Here is a 17,020-nt window from a genome sequence, read left to right as displayed (position 1 = left end):
GGAGACAGGTTCCCCTTTCAGTGCTGCATCTACATGATCCTCACCCAGTGCCATTCCACAGGGAAAAATGGAACATTAGAAAGCTGGTGCTTCTCTTTGCCTCTTGCTTGCACTGTTGCAGTAAAGTAAAAGGCTCGACTGTTCCTTTTATTTTGGCTTGTTCTAATTCACCATCTCAGTACCTGATTGCTCAACAGTGGGAGGTGGGAATGTTTTTTGTGTGATATATTTTTTTTCCTTTTCAAGCTTTAATAGGTGCCATTTAGAAATGTTTCTGGAATTCACTGAATAATAATCTAACTTTACATTTGTGAAGCACTACATAGCTTATAATGTTCTGTGCAAGAATTTTGTAACTTAAGAATTATCTCCATTTTACAAATGAGCCAATAGGTTCAGGCAAAGTGACTTTTCTACAAGTCATGCTAATAGATTGTTGGACCATGACTTGAACTTGAGGCTGATTATAGCCTCAATCAGCACTTTATGCTCTGCTTCCCCATTTCACTGGTAAATTAGTCTTTTACCTTCTTGGGAAGTTGGGACTACTTTAAGACTGTTTATATTAAGAAGCACAGTGGAAAGCTTGATGCTGTGGTGTTCATGAAGCCTTGGGGAAGCTGTAAGAAGAACCAGACTAAAGATAACAATGGTGATATCAGCTAAAATTTACTGAGCACTTACCATGCACCCAGCACCATGTTACATATATATGTTACATAGGTCACCTTTTGTGACCTTCCTAAATCTCAAAATAATCCTATTAGCCACATTTTGAGGAAATCAAGACCAACAGAAGTTAAATATCATATCAGAGATTGTGTGGTAGTAAGTCACAGAACCTGGATACAACTTAGTCCAAACCCTTTGCCTTTTCACCTAAAATTGCTTTCCAAGAAGGCTTGGGGTACAGGATGCCTGGGTGTCTCAGTGGTTGAGCATCTGCCTTCAGATCAGGGTGTGATCCCAGGGATCCTGGGATCCAGTCCTATGTCAGGTTCCCCTCGAGGAGCCTGCTTCTCGCTCTGCCTGTGTCTCTGCCTCTCCCTCTCTGTGTCTCTTTCATGAATAAATAAAATCTTAAAAAGAAGAAGGCTTGAGGTGATTCTGCCCTACTTTAGGGGTATTTCAGCTATTTTGAGGAATAGGCGGAGAATTCTCTGGAACAGAATCTCCTAATAATAGTATTTCTCAATATTGAAAAATGTATAAATCTCCATTGAAGGGGGGGGGAATCTCAGACCCCTGGGTTGACTTAAATTGACTTATATTGTTACACAAAATTAGGTATAAGCTCCTCGGGCACAGAGCTCTTATTCAACTATAAAATCAAAATAAGTACAAATATCATCACAAAGCCAATAAAATTCATATTAATAGCATAATGTGACTGCTGATGTGACTAAATTGCAGCTCTAATTATTAGCAAGGTACTGACCTCACCACACAGCTTCCTTTTGACTTCAGCACATCTTTACTGTTGTGTACTGCATGTCTTCTCAATTCCTTCACCACTTGTCTCAATGGGAAATGCTGCAGAACCTTTTACAGTGTGTTGTGTACTCAGGCACATCATTCCCATACTATATCTGTGCTGCTTGTTGCCAACAAGATCATAAATGCAAACATAGACACTGAAATCAAGTGGCAGTGATACGTTTGTTTGCTCCTTTTTATTTTTAGATCATTATCATAATAAAAACATGATTTAAAAAAAATTGTTTGGGGATCCCTGGGTGGCACAGCGGTTTGGCACCTGCCTTTGGCCCAGGGCACGATCCTGGAGACCCTGGATCGAATCCCACATCGGGCTCCCGGTGCATGGAGCCTGCTTCTCCCTCTACCTATGTCTCTGCCCCTCTCTCTCTCTCTCTCTGTGTGACTATCATAAATAAATAAAAATTAAAAAAAAATTGTTTTAGGACCTCAGTTTGACAAACCCTGATTTTTTTTTTTTTTTAATGTGTGTGTGGGTTTTTTGTTTTGTTTTTTAAGTGATCTCTACACCCAATACAGGGCTCAAGCTCAGAACTCCGAGATCAAGCAAGAGTTGAGTGTCTGCTGACTGAGCCAGCCAGGTGCCCCAAATCCTGTTTTAATAGATGTGTCCAGTGGGAGATTGTTCCTGAAGAGCAAAGGGATGGAGATCTATTATCATGACCTTAAGAAGGTTAAAATGAGGTGGTGAATGGCAGTCCATGTTTTAGCTTTTGTGCATGCTAAAGTGTTTCTCTTTCATAGGTGTTTATAACTTTGTGGTTCTTTCTAGCCACACTTAAGAGCTTCTCATTCAAAGCAGGATTTCCTTCTCATTGTTACAGTGTTACTGTTTTTGTTACTAAGTGACATAGGTTGGCAAATTCAGAAGGTCTAATTACTCACCAGTATGTTCTATCTCTCTTCTCATCCCCTTCTTTCTTTTCTTTTTTAAGATTTTATTTTTAAGTAATCTCTACTCTCAACATGGTGCTCTAATTTACAATCTTTTTTTTTTTTTTTTTTATGATAGGCACACAGTGAGAGAGAGAGGCAGAGACACAGGCAGAGGGAGAAGCAGGCTCCATGCACCGGGAGCCTGATGTGGGATTCGATCCCGGGTCTGCAGGATCACGCCCTGGGCCAAAGGCAGGCGCTAAACCGCTGCGCCACCCAGGGATCCCTCTAATTTACAATCTTGATATCAAGAGTTGTAGGCTTCACTGACTGAGCCATCCAGGTGCTCCCCCCTTTTCCCCTTATTTCTGTTTAACCCAGACTTAAGCCACATCAGGTACATCAGCTGCACCCCACTTTCATCCCCCCTTTTCCTCTGTCCTCTTTATTTTTTATTTCTGGTAATTTTGGGCTTGCTTCATGGTCATCAGTTATATTTCCCTCAATTCTGCCACCTTATATTACCACTACTTTTTGTACTACCAGCCTGGACAGGTCTAATATAGATAAAAACAAATATATTGCCCCCAGACTGCCAGATGGTAAAAGGAAATCATATAGCGGGTCCATCCAGTTGCTTTTGGTTGCAAAAAAACAGAAAACTCAGATTGGCTTAAATAATTGACAGGATATATTGGCTTAATAACTGAAAAAGCCAGAAGTGGGATGGGCTTCAAATGAAACTCAATCCAGCTATTTTTTTTTTAAGATTTATTTATTTATTTGTTCATGATAGACATAGAGAGAGAGAGATGCAGAGACACAGGCAGAGGGAGAAGCAAGCTCCATGCCGGGAGCCCAACGCAGGACTCGATCCCGGGACTCCAGGATCGCGCCCTGGGCCAAAGGCAGGTGCTAAACCACTGAGCCACCCAGGGATCCCCTCAATCCAGCTATTAACAATGGCACCTAACTTCCTTTTATCCTTTAAGTTTTCCTTCCTCAGAGTTCATTTCATCCTAAAATTGTATCATCCTGAGGCCAGGCCCACTCAGGTCTCTAAGATGGCTTTTGTTATGTACTGAACTATATCCCAACCCCCCCCCCACCCCCGCACCCACCCTTACCCCACCCCAATTTATATGTTGAAGCCCCATTCCCTGGTATGACCATATTTGGAGATAGGGCCTTTATGGAGGTAATAGAAGTTAAATGAGGTCATAATGGTAGGGCCCTAATCCAATAAAACTGTGTCCTTATAAGAAAAGAAAGAGACACCGAAGAGACATCTTACTCCACAGGCATGCAAGAGGGAAGGTCATGTGAGGACACAGCTGTCTATAAGTGAGCAAGTGATGCCTCGCCAGAAACCAACTTTGATCCTTGATCTTGAACTTTTAGCTTCCAATACTGTGAGAAAATAAATTTCTGTTGTTTAAATCATCCAGACAGCCTGGAGCTAACTGGTAACAGCTTTCAGCAGCTTTAAGGCCTCATGCTTCCTCTTTCATGCATAGCAGGTACAAAGAAACCATCTTTGTCCCTAAATCTCTAGCAGTAGACTTAAGATGTGCTCTGTTGGACAGGCTTATTAGTCACATACGTACCTCTAAATCACTCTGCCCATAGGTTTGGAATGTACTGATTGGTTTAGCATAGGTTAAATAGTCCATCTTTGGTTCTGGTCATGTCTCCATGTCTCTACAAACTCAAAGATCTCAAATCCATGAGCTATTAGTGGGGAGTGAGTGCTCAGGAGGAACCAATAAGTGATTGCTAATTTGAGTTGCAACTTCAGATGGGCCAATTAGCTGTTAACATTCCTTTATTCAAATATTGTTTTCTTTTCTCTTTTTTTTTTCCTCTGCTCTTCCTTTTCTCAAGTTCCCTACCTTGCAGCCTCTTACTTTGCACAAAGAAGAGAACATTGGGAAAGGACTCACTGAACAGTCTTCCCTTCTATTACAAACTCACCTGTTCTCACTCACAAGAGAATGAAATTGTTCTTGACACCTTACATGGTTAACACGTTTTTGGTCTACTTATTTCCCTTCTCTTCCTCCCATTTCTTAAAACTTGTTTGTCAACAGTCCATCTCTTTCCAGTATTTTCAATCTATTTTTTTCAACATTGAGTTTTCTCTTATTCTACAAAAAAATACTCAAGATTCTTTGCATCTTAACAAATATTATTATTTGATGAGGCAACACCTCAGGATGTGATCCAATTTGTCTTTTCCTTTCCATTGCCTATCATAGTCCTCTACGTTCACTACCTCCTCTACCCCATTGACCTGCTTATTCCTCAACTCTGCCTTCTGCTGACACAGCCAGAATCAAAACACCTGTGACTTCCTGTCTACCACCTGTAAACCAGTGACTTGTCTCCCAAATCTACATCTCTAGCACCTACCAATTACCTAAATTGCCAACTACTTATTGTCAATGTCCATTTAAATACATTGTGAGATCCTTAAAATTTGTCATGTGCAAGCTGAACTTTTTTTCTTTTAAGATTTATTTGTTTGAGAGAGAGAAAGAGAGAGAAGGCAGCAGGGAGGAGCAGAGTCTGAAACAGACTCTGTACTAGGTGCAGAGCCTGGTGTGGGACTCTGTCTTATAGCCCTGAGATCATGACCTGAGCTGAAACCAAGAGTTGGACGCTTAACTAACTGCAACACCCAGGTGCCCTGCAAACTGAACTTATGATCTTCTCTTCCCTACCACCATCCCATCATTATCTACATTTTTTCTGAACTTTGTCTTGAATAGTCTCATCCTCTACTCAGCTACCCAAGCTAAAAATCTTCTTTCATGTTTGGCTTCAGCCTGCATATTTGGCTTCAGCCTGTTTTCATATCTAGTCATTTCAAAAGAATCTATTGATTCTGCCTCTAAAGTGTGTCTTGACTTGGCCCCTTCCTTGATTCTCATGAAATTGTCTTCTCTGGCTCCCATGATGTCTGACAAATTCTTATTATATGGAGCTCTCCTTTAATCAGTTCTGTATAGCAGTGGTTCTCAATACTTGATGTGCACCAGGATCACATGTGAAGATTTTAAAAGTTATACATGCACAGGCCCAGAGCTTTGATTTTCTCTGGTCTGGTATAGGACTCCATGTTTGGTGGTATGAAACCATCATAACAATTTTTATAAAATACAAATCTGATCATGTTGCTCACCTGTTTAAAACTCTTCAGTTGTTGTCAATGCCTATAGAACTTGCCTAGGGGTGTCTGGGTAATGTAGTCGGTTGAGCCTCCAACTCTTAGTTTTGACTGGGGTTGTGATCTCAGGGTCACAGGATTGAGCCTCCCACCACTCATCCCTCAGGCTCTGTGCTCAGCATGAAGTCTGCTTGAGACTCTCTCTCTCTCACTCTGTCCCTCCCCTCTGCCCTTCCCTCCTGAGTGCTCTCTCTCTCTTTCAAGTAAATAAATAAATCTTAAAAAAAAAAAAAAAAAAAGGCACCTGGGTGGCTCAGTCGGTTAAGTATCTGCCTTTTGGCTCAGGTCATGATCCTGGGGTCCTGGGATTAAGCCCCACATCAGGCTTTCTCTCCCTCCCCCTCTGCCTGCCTCTCTGCTTACTTGTGCATTTACGTGCGCTCTGTCTCTCTCTCTCTCTCTCAAATAAATAAATAAAATCTTAAAAAAAAAAGAAAGAAGGAAAAATAGACATTCAAATTGCTTAATTTGTTATAAAGATTCCTTGCTATCTGTCTCTGGCCTATATTTCCAGTCTTATAAATACCTCCCCACCCCTACCTGCCCTTCACATTATAGGCTATAAGCATACAAAGTTAATTTTTTACATATACTTTTAATTTTAAAACAGTTTTAGCTTATAGAAAAATTGTGGAAATGGTATAGCTACCATACACTCCATACTGAGTTTCTCATATTACTACCATCTTATATTTGTATGATATATATATACATATGTATAAAGAACAGTTAGCCAATATTAATACATTTCTAAAGTACATGGCTTACTCAGATTTCCTTAGTTTTCACCTAATATCCCTTTTCTGTTCCAAGATCTCAGTCAGGACACCACATTTTACTTTTTTATTTTAAAGATTTATTTACTTACTTGAGAGAGAAAGGAGAGAGTATGAGCAGGGGGTGGGGCAGAGGGAGAGGGAATCCCAAGCTGAACTCCATGTGGAGCTGGAAACTAACTGGGAGGCTCCATCCCAGAACCCTGAGACCACAGCCTGAGCCAAAGGATGCCCAACCAACTGCACCACCCCAGGCACCCCAATAACCTCATTGCATTTAGTTGTCATGTTTCTTTTAGTTCCTCTTTGCCCTGACAGTTTCTCAGATTAACTTGCTTTTTGATGACTTTGACAGTTTTGAGGAGTACAGTTTTTTATATTTTATAGAATGTTCCAAAATTGGGGTTTGTCTGATGTTTTTCTTATGATTAGACTGAGGTTACGGGCTTGGGGGAAGAAGAAGAACACAGAGGCAAAGTGCTATTCTCATTACATCATACTGAGAATACATGCTGTCAACATGACATCCACTGTTGATATTAACTTTGATCACCTGGGGATGCCTGGGTGGCTCAGCGGTTGAGCGTCTGCCTTTGGCTCAGGGCATGATCCTGGAGTCCTGGGATCGAGTCCCACATCAGGTTCCCTACATGGAGCCAGCTTCTCTCTCTGCCTGGGTCTCTGCCTCTGTGTGTGTGTGTCTCTCTCTCATGAATAAATAAATAAAATCTTAAAAAAAAAAAAAAAAAAACTTTGATCACCTGACTGAGGTAGTGTGTAGCCCACACTTACAGAATGAGAAGTTATGGTCCACCTCCTTTAGGGTAGAGTATCTACATAAATTATTTGGAATTCTTCTGCATGGGAGATTTGTCTCCTTTCCTTCATTTATTATGTATTCAGTCAATCATTTATATTCACATGGACATACAGATATTTGTTTTGTTTGGGGGGTTATGAGCCAAAACTATTTTGTTGCTCAAAATGTTTCAGCTTTGGCCATGAGGAGCTCTTTCAATCAGCTCATGTGTCCCTTTGACATACCTCTGTCATTGTGGGGTTTGGGTTTTGTTTGTTTGATTTTCTTTTTGAGCACTTCCTTACTTTCTGGCACTAAAGGATACTACAGGTTCATCTTGTATATTCCCTGCCTCAGTCCTAGCAGCAGTAATTTCTCCAAAGAGCCCTAGTTCCTTTTGTTAGACAATGGTATTAGAAACCAAGATCTAGTTGCTTGATGTGCTTTACTGCTACTGGGATGTGATTGCTTCTAGGCCTTCTCAGCTAGCAGAGTAAGGAAATATATGTGTGTATACTAACTTGTGTATATTCATATCTACAAATATTTCTACATGTAATATCTGTATTTATATTAAGCTAAACATTAGTTCATACTGATGATTCTGATTCTAATCTATTATCGTGTGGATCATTCCAACATTCTCCCCTCATTTGTTTGTAACCTTCCACTCTCAGTGAGAAACTCAGTTCCCAACCATCTACTATCTGTTTCTTAATTGTTCAGTTCTGGTATATTTTTATAGTGGTTTCAGAATTGTTAACCGCTTTTCTTTCTTTTTATTTATTTATTAAATTAATTAATTATTTATTTATTTATTTATTTATTTATGATAGTCACACACACACACACACACACACACACACACACAGAGGCAGAGACATAGGCAGAGGGAGAAGCAGGCTCCATGCACCGGAAACTCGACGTGGGATTCGATCCCGGGTCTCCAGGATCGCGCCCTGGGCCAAAGGCAGGCGCTAAACCGCTGTGCCACCCAGGGATCCCTGTTAACCCCTTTTCAACTGGAATGCAGTGCTTATTACACTTCTTCTTGCCTTTAGTCTTAAAGACTTTAACTCATTTTTAAAGTTACTTTAGTTAGCATCTTTTTCCAAATTACTTTTTATTTCCTGAGCATAGTATGCTTTCACATTTCTTTGTCTTTAATTGTGTTAGTCCCTCACCTGAGATACCCTGGTTTTTGTCCTTATCTCCTTGGAATATTGCCACTCATTCCTCTACACCTAGCACAGATTTTGCCTCCACCAAGAAACTTTCCCTGGCCACTACCAGTAGACTTCAATCATTCACTCCTCCATGCTTTAATAGTACCATGTACTCACCTCTGCCACACATGTATCAGGACTTTTTCTTTGCCATTCATTCTTCACTTGATGGTAAGTTTCTTGAGGGCAGAAACCAAATGGATTTGTTGCTGGATTCCCAGGACTTAATACTAGTGCATATTGTATGTTAGAACCCTCTTAGATGAAAAATAACAGAAAATTTAGTAGTAGCTAAAATAATATAAGGATTTCTTTTTTTTTTTAAGATTTAAAAAATTTATTCATGAGAGACACAGAGAGAGAGAGAGAGAGAGGCAGAGACACAGGCAGAGAGAGAAGCAGGCTCCATGCAGGGAGCCCGATGTGGGACTTGATCCTGGGACTCCAGGATCACACCCTGGGCCAAAGGCAGGCGCTCAACCGCTGAGCCACCCAGGCATCCCAAGGATTTATTTTTCTTTCCTAGAAAAAACTCCAGAGGGAAGGTGATAATTACCATCGGTTTACCTATTCAGTGATGCCATCAAGAATCAGACCCTTTACCTCCTGTATTGTATTCTATTCTATTGTATTGTATCGAAGTTTAGGAAAGAGGTAGGGTAAGTTTGTGCCAGCAGGCTATCCTCTGGCTCCTTTCCCTCCATAGGGAAGCAAAGACTTCAGCCTCCATAGGGAAGCAAAGACTTCAGTTTAGCAGACTTCTGTTAGCCAGAACTTGGTACTTTGTCCACTGCAGCTGCAAGAAAAATTGGGAAGCTGAGTTTTTAGGAAGACAAATCTTTTGAATGAGAACAAGATGTTGAAATAATCACAGATGCTCCAAGTAATCACAAGACCGCAAGGAAACCAGGGATCTGTTTCCTATTGGATAAAGGGCCTCAGGAAAGACCGAGGACCAGTCCAAGAAGACTTTCCAAGACAAGAGGGAAAAATGAGTGATCCCAGTGGGAGCAGCACCTCACTATTATAGGTAGAAAGCATAGGTTCATCTGTTGAGGAATGTAACATGCTCTGGCCACCCACTCTAAAATCATAGAGAATTCCATATTGCTCTGGAGACTTCAGCTTGTCTTCTTGTGTAGAAATCATACCATTCCTGTGAATTTCACTTTTGTTTCTTGGCCTCTTTTCTAACTATCATGCTTCCTGTGGTTTTGCAGTCAAAATTTTCCCTGACAGTCCATGGTTCAGTTTGCCTTGGTTTTTTGCAAGTTATAAGAGTTGTAGTTCTTTAAAATAGAATACACAGTGCTATCGCTTCTGCCTACCCAAATTCCATGTTCTTTTGAAATTATGTTCATTTGGACACCTATACTCACTAATTCTTTATATCTAACAATTTATTATAATATTCCATTTTGTAACAGTGCAGCCTTATTGATACATTAGTCCAAAACATGACTGGGTAAATCCTGCATACAGGTACAAGTACCTCCTGCCATCTAGTATACCTGGGGATAGAGACATTTGCAATGAACAGGAAAGCAGAAGTCTCGTTAAGGGATGAACTACATTAATCTCATCCACGTGCCCTTTTTTTTTTTTTTTTTTTTTTTTTTTTACTAAAACTTATAAGAACTGATAGCATATAAAGTATGCATGTAGGGGTGGCTGGATGGCTCAGTCAGTTAAGCAGCTACCTTCAGCTTTGGTCGTGATCCCAGGGTCTTGGGATCAAGCCCCACATCAGGCTCCCTGCTCAGTGGAGAGCCTGTTTCTCCCTCTCCCTCTGCTGTTCCCTCTGCTTGTGCTCACTCTCTCTGTCAAATAAATAAATAAAATCTTAAAAAAAATAAAGTATGCATGTAACTTAGTACTCTTTCTCTGCGCACCAAATCTGATTAATGCCTCCAGAAGTTACTACAGTGCACACAAATGTGAAATGCCAGGTGGATGAAGTAGAACAGATTTCATTCTAATCCAGCATCATGATTTTGGAAACAACTTCCAAAGTAATTAGAATAGTATATCCTTCAGATATTTAAGATTGAGACTGCTTTGAGATGGGTTGACATGAAATCCTTAAAGAAATAACTCATGAGTCCCAATAGCCTCTAGTGAGTACATGGTGTGGCCACCTTTATGGGTGGTCATGATGAGCAGACACTAAGCATGAGCTTTCCATTTTGAAGCTGCCGAGTGACCGATGTCATAGTGTGATCAAAGTGCTCTGCAAATACTTACTGTAATTATTGTTGTTGTTCTGTTCTTGCTAATAGCCTTATTTATACCCTGAAATTATAATCATCCAAAGAAAGATGAAAACAAGATGTATGCGTTTTCTGAGCTGTTTGCCTCACAGATGGTCACCCTTGGAGTTCTCCGAAATTGCCAGGGTTAATTGAAGTTTCAGTCTTCACTGCAGTGTAGTTGATACTTAAGTGTTTCTTACCTGTAGGCTTTCACTATCCAAAAACAGTATAACAATAGCACTTTAATTTGCTCTCATTAATGCTAGCCTCTCAGGTAATGTTAGTGCAGTTTTACCTAGATGATGTTTGTTTCTCTGAATGAAACCTTTGTACCAGCTTCCAGCTGAGAAGAAAAGCTAAACAGTTACAAAGATAAAAACACAAATGTCTCACAAATTTATTTATTTAAAAGATGCTTAGAACCTAGGAAACATCAAAGGGGAGTTAACTTTTAAATGAAGAGCAGACAGTTAGTGTGTGATTAACAGTGGTTTCTTTCCCTGAGATTTCAGTGAGCTGAGACAACTGGGAATCATTCTTGGGGAGCCAAATAAATAGTTTTTGCTCAGAGCCAGCTGACTGCTCCAGGGATAATTGCTATAGACTCACACAAACAACAGTACTACTTGCTCTTGTTCTTTGGTGCTCTTCTAGTAGTATTGAGATGTGAAAAAGCAGTCTTTAAAAAAAAAAAAAAAAAGATTTTGTTTATTTATCCATGGGGGGGGACACAGAGAGAGAGAGAGAGAGGCAGAGACACAGGCAGAGGGAGAAACAGGCTCCATGCAGGGAGCCTGACATGGGACTCGATCCTGGGTCCCTAGGATCAGGCCCTGGGCTGAGGGCAGTGCTAAACCACTGAACCACCCGGGCTGCCCAGTGAAAAAGGAGTCTTAGGATCAAGCTCAGGATAGTAGAATGGAAGTAAGTCCTTTTTTGCTTTTACTCCTTAGCTATGTAAAAGTAGAAGACCAGTATTAAATAAAATGTTCCATTATTTAGGTGATGCAGGAGCACTTTGTCTGTCTCTTGAGATTCGAATACTGGAAAAAGAATAATTATGCTTTCCTAAATCTGGGGACTATTGACTCCCATTGGCATTGCTTGCTATTTAATTAAGGTCCAAGAGAAGAATGAAGGGGGTGAAGGGAGAGAAGGAATTCTTGGTCTCCTTAAATCAGTTACAGCAAATTAGCAACTTCAGCCAAGACTAGAGAATCAGTGCTATGAGCTTTCTTGTATGTATGGTGTACAAAAATGGAAGGCAAATGGATGAATTGTATGTATGTGAATAACAAAGATGTAAAAAGAAAGCTAAAGAAAAAAGGTAGAGTGTGAACTCTCCAGGTAGACTGATTGGGTTCAAATTAAAGTATCATCAGTTGTGGGTTGAGTGACCTTAAGCATGTTAGTTTATGTCAGCCTGTATGGATTTTTCCTCTGTAATGTGGGTATAAAATTAGTACCCCTTTACAGGGAAATCAAGATTAAATAAGATAATACTAAAAAAAAAAAAAAAAAAGATAATACTTGTAAAGTGCTTAGAATAGGGCCTCACAGGAGCACCTGGGTGGTGCAGTCATTTAAGCGTCTGACTCTTGATTTCAGCTCAGGTCATGAATTCAGGGTTGTGACATAGAGCCCCATGTGGTGCTCTGTGCTGGGCATGGAGCCGACTTAGGATTCTCTTCTCCCTTTCCCTTTGTCCTCACCCTGAAATGAAGAAAAAAAAAAAATGGGGCCTCACACATGGCTAATACTTGACTTCTTTGTTAGTTGAGATTTATATGAAAGATAAATTGGGATTGGGCTTTTTCTTCTTTAAAGACTTTTTCAGTTTTCAAAATTTAGTATGAAGTATTTCCTTCAACTGAAATTATCCTTTTTATTTAAAATATACTTAAAACTATTATCCTGCAAAAATTAGATTTGTAGTTACTTAAACATTTTTTCATATTTGTAATGTGAAATATCCTTGTACGTATTCTGGTAGAACATGGTATAGTTTGTTGGTATGGTAGGACAGATAGGTGAATCATTGTGAAAAGATAATCCATTTTAGTAGAAAGCAAAGCATCTAGCCAAAATTTGAAGATACAACAGAGATCTCTTCCTCATAAGGCAACCTCCTATACCAAGGGCTGCTTCTTTTGCACAATGTGGTGGTAATGATGAGCCCAGAAAAGTAGTATTAAAACCATCTTCTCCTCAGCTTGTCATACTGTATGTGGAACCTGACTCATTATGTATATTTGCCCTTTTTTTTCACATTCTAAAATAGCTATATCTAAGCTAGTAGGAAATCTGTCTGTATTTCATGGCATACTTCTGTATACTTAGAATTAATAAATATAGTAAATGTTATTGATAATGAAATTCTGTCACTCAGATATTTGTATGAGCTTCAGTTCCTTTCTGAATCTCTTCCTTTGTGATTTTTTGTAGCTAATTAATTATTCATGACCGAGTCATGGCATTGAAATCTCAGAGGGCCATTGCCCTAAAGTCATGCTCATTCTGTTTCATTTTGACCTTGACAGGACTTGATAAGAAGAACCACTATAGGATGATGAGCTGCAGTTGGGAAGCTATAAGCAAAGTAAGTAAAAGAAATACCATTTGAGGGCAGCCCTGGTGGCGCAGTGGTTTAGTGCCGCCTGCAGCCCAGGGTGTGATCCTGGAGACCCAGGATCAAGTCCCGCATCAGGCTCCCTGCATGGAACCTGCCTCTCCCTCTGCCTGTGTCTCTGCCTCTCTCTCTGTGTCTCTCATGAATAAATAAATAAAATCTTAAAAAAAAAAAAAAAAAGAAAGAAATACCATTTGATTGTATGGACTGGAATTTGAAATGGTAGAATTAGTCTGAGCTAAGTTAGATGAAGGATGAGGACCACAAAACTCTTTGGGTGCTTCCAACAGTAAATAAAAACTTTCCAAATACCAAATAAGGATTTGTGGAGATTTTTTGTTACCTTCATTTTTCTCTGCTTTGAACTGAAGGAACTCGAACTAAATATCAGCCTTAGCAATTAAAGCACACTAAAACATGCCTAGAAGACTCTTACCTAGGTTTCTCCCTTTTAGATATCCTCCAGTTTTATTTCTGACAAACACTTGTTAACTTGAAACTATAATGAGAAGCCTGTGAGGAAAAACTGCATTGTGACCATCTGGTCAATATTCATTACCTTTACATCATACAATTTTACTACTTATCTGGGTTATGTTGGCCTCATGAAACAAAATGATAAGTGTTCTCTTCTCTGTTTTCTGTAAGATGGGTGTTACTTCTTCCTTAAGTGTTTGATATTCACTAGTGAAGCCATTGGGGCTTGCAGTTTTCTTTGTAGGCAGGTTTTTTTAATTTATTTTATTTTTATTGTGAAATATACATAAAATTTACCATTTTAGCCTTTTTCAAGTATATAGTTCAGTGACATTAAGTATATTCACATTTTTAAATAAATATCACAACTATCCATCTCTAGAGCTTTTTCATTTTCCCCAACTAAAGCTCTGTACCCATTAAACATTTAACTTCCCATTCTCCTTTCCTGGCAGCCTACCACCATTCTATTTTCTGCCTCTATGAATTTGTGACTACTCTAGGAACTTCATACAGGAAGAATGATACAATATTTCTCCTTTTATGATTGGCTTATTTCACTTAGCATAATGTCTTCAAGGCTCATCCACGTTGTAGCATGTGTCAAAATTCCCCTCTTTTTAAAGGCTGAATAATATTCCATATTACGTATATGTCATTTTGTTTACTTATCTTTTAGTGGACATTCAGGTTGCTTCCACCTTTTGTCGATTGTGAATAATGTTGCTGTAAACATGGTATACAAATATCTCTTCATGTCCCTCCTTTTACTTATTTTGGATATATATCTAGAAGAAGAATTGCTGAATTGCATGGTAATTCCATGTTTACTATTTTGGGGAATTGTCAGACTGTTTTCCACAGCACCTGCACCATTTTACATTTCATCCAGCAATGCACAATGGTTCTAATTTTTCTACATCCTCACCAATACATTTTTTTTTAAATAGTAGCCATCCTAATGGATATGATGTCTGTTTTGCTTTTAATTACAAGTTTAACTTATTTAATAAATTTAGGACTATTTGAATTTTTTTCTTGTGCTGTTTTCATGAGTAATTATTGGTAAATTGTGGTTTTGATGGCATTTATCCCTTCTAATAAATGAAATAAAATTTTTCACAATACCTCCTTATTAGCTTTTCAATGTCTGTAGGGTCTGTGGTGATGTCTCCTCTTTTTTTCCTGTTATTAGAAATTTGTTTTTTCTGAAACACGAGTATTTGATACCAGTCTTGCCAGAGGCTTATTAGTTTTATTAATCTTTTCAGAGAATCAGCTTTGGCTTTGATTTTCCCTGTTTTGTCCATTTTCTATTTCATTTATTTCTGCCTTTAGTTTCTGTTATTTCCTTCTTTCTACTTACTTTGCATTCCATTTACAATTTTCCTAGCTTCTTTTCTTCTTAAGATGTTATTTATTTGGGAGAAAGAGACAGAGATAACAACAGAGATAGTGAGAGAGCATAAGCAGAGAGGAGGGGGAGAAGCAGGTTCCCCTCTGAGCAGGGAGCCCAAAGCAGGGCTTGATACTAGGACCCTGGGATCATGACCTGAGCCAAAGGCAGACACTTAACCGACTGAGCCACCCAGGTGCCCCTATTTTTCTAGCTTCTTAAGATTGAAACTGGATCATTGATTTGAGATCTTTCTTCTTTTCTGAAAGAAACATTTAAATCTATCAGTTTCCTCTAAACATTGTTCTAGCTGCTTCCCATAAATTTTGATAGTTTAAGATTTCATTGTTACTTAGTTCAACATATTTTCTAATTTACCTTAAGATTTACTAACTCATATAAATCTGACTTATAGATTATTTAGAAGTGTTTTGCTTGATTTCTAAATATTTAGGAACTTTCTAGATACTATTAAAGTTTAGATAAAAAAGCAAGAGCCAACATTATGCTCCTATAGGAGAAGCACTTTAATTTTTTTTTAAAGAGAAGCACTTTATTTTTATTCATTTATTTTTTTAAGATTTTATTTATTTATTCACGAGAGACACAGAGAGAGAGAGAGAGAGAGAGAGAGAGGCAGAGACACAGACAGAGGGACACATGCAGGGAGCCTGACATGGGACTCGATCCCGGGTCTCCAGGATCAGGCCCTGGGCTGAAGGCAGCGCTAAACTGTTGAGCTACTGGGGCTGCCCCAACTGAGTAAATTTTTTTTTTTTTAATTTTTAAAGTTTTTTTTTTAAGATTTTATTTGTTTATAGAGACAGAGAGAGAGAGAGAGAGGCAGAGACACAGGCAGAGGGAGAAGCAGGCATCATACAGAGGGCCTGACATGGGACTCAATCCAGGGTCTCCAGGATCACGCCCTGGGCTGCAGGCGGAGCCAAACCGCTGCGCCACCGGGGCTGCCTCAAAGTTTAAAGATCTAGTTGGCTTTGTTAACTAATTCACAAATTGGGCAGCATCCCGTCAAGCGAGTAGAGAAGAGCTCCAAGGGGCTACAGAAAGGAAAAGTTTTTTAAAGGTAAAGAGGGAGTGGAAAAAAGAAAATTATTAGCAAAGAATCCATTGTTTTAGGCAAGGTTGCCCTCCTTAAGAGGAACTGAAAGGTCAGTCCCTAGTGCAAACCAGGAAATTCTCATGTTGACTGGTTAAAGGTTACATTCCTGGGGGGTTAAAACTGCAGTTAGGTTAGATATTAAATCGTGTTCTACTGACTTGGGGTCTTAACCTAAGCAACACCGTTTTGGGCCTGTGGTTTTGTTTTTAACACTATTAATATAGCTCCATCAGTTTTCTCATGCTGCATTTGTTTCATATCTCTTTGTTTTAAAGTGCTTCTCTTATAGACAGTATATGACTAGGTCTTGCTTTTTCATATAAATTGACAGTCTGTGTCTTTTAATTCGACTCCATTTACATTTAATGTAATTACTTATATAGTTGGGTTTAAATATGCCATCCTAGTATTTGTTTTCTAACTGTCCTGTTCATTTTTAGTTTCTCTGTGCTTCCTTTTCTGTCTTCTTCTGGGTGAATGGAATATTTTTAGCAATACTTCTTTATTTCAAATAAAAAAACTACTTATTTATACAGTTTCATTATGCAAATAGTAACTTATGGCAAATATTATCAAATAATATCTGTGGCAGAAATCAACTTTCTTTACCAGAATTCTATTTGGGGTTGACCCTGCCTATCTCTTCTTTTCCCATCACAAAATTGAGCCATAACCTTGTAGACATTAAGCTAACATGATAGTCATAACATAAAGCATACACCTTTAAATTGTAATCAGTGTAA

At 39.0% G+C, this 17,020-nt stretch overlaps 1 protein-coding gene across 14 annotated transcripts in view; it reads left to right on the top strand.

Moving 5' to 3' along the window:
• The window catches only part of METTL8 (methyltransferase like 8), an 89,554-nt gene that overhangs the window by 18,753 nt on the left and 53,781 nt on the right, over positions 1–17,020 (top strand). For 8 of the 14 annotated variants that reach the window (XM_038584820.1, XM_038584825.1, XM_038584822.1 and 5 more), the window contains one exon: positions 13,196–13,254. The exons of 3 other annotated variants lie outside the window; for them this stretch is intronic. In XM_038584820.1, the coding sequence (XP_038440748.1) occupies positions 13,222–13,254 (33 nt within the window). In that variant the 5' untranslated portion in view covers positions 13,196–13,221. Of the gene's footprint in view, positions 1–3,638; positions 3,718–3,744; positions 3,894–13,195; positions 13,255–17,020 lie in introns of those variants that run through there. 3 more of the 14 variants (XM_038584819.1, XM_038584821.1, XM_038584818.1) reach the window with 3 other exon arrangements.

This window comes from Canis lupus, chromosome 36, assembly GCF_011100685.1.
Source record: "Canis lupus familiaris isolate Mischka breed German Shepherd chromosome 36, alternate assembly UU_Cfam_GSD_1.0, whole genome shotgun sequence".
Classification (NCBI taxonomy): domain Eukaryota; kingdom Metazoa; phylum Chordata; class Mammalia; order Carnivora; family Canidae; genus Canis; species Canis lupus.
The sequence above is the reverse complement of the archived record's forward strand: the minus strand, read 5'-3'. Positions and strand labels throughout refer to the sequence as shown.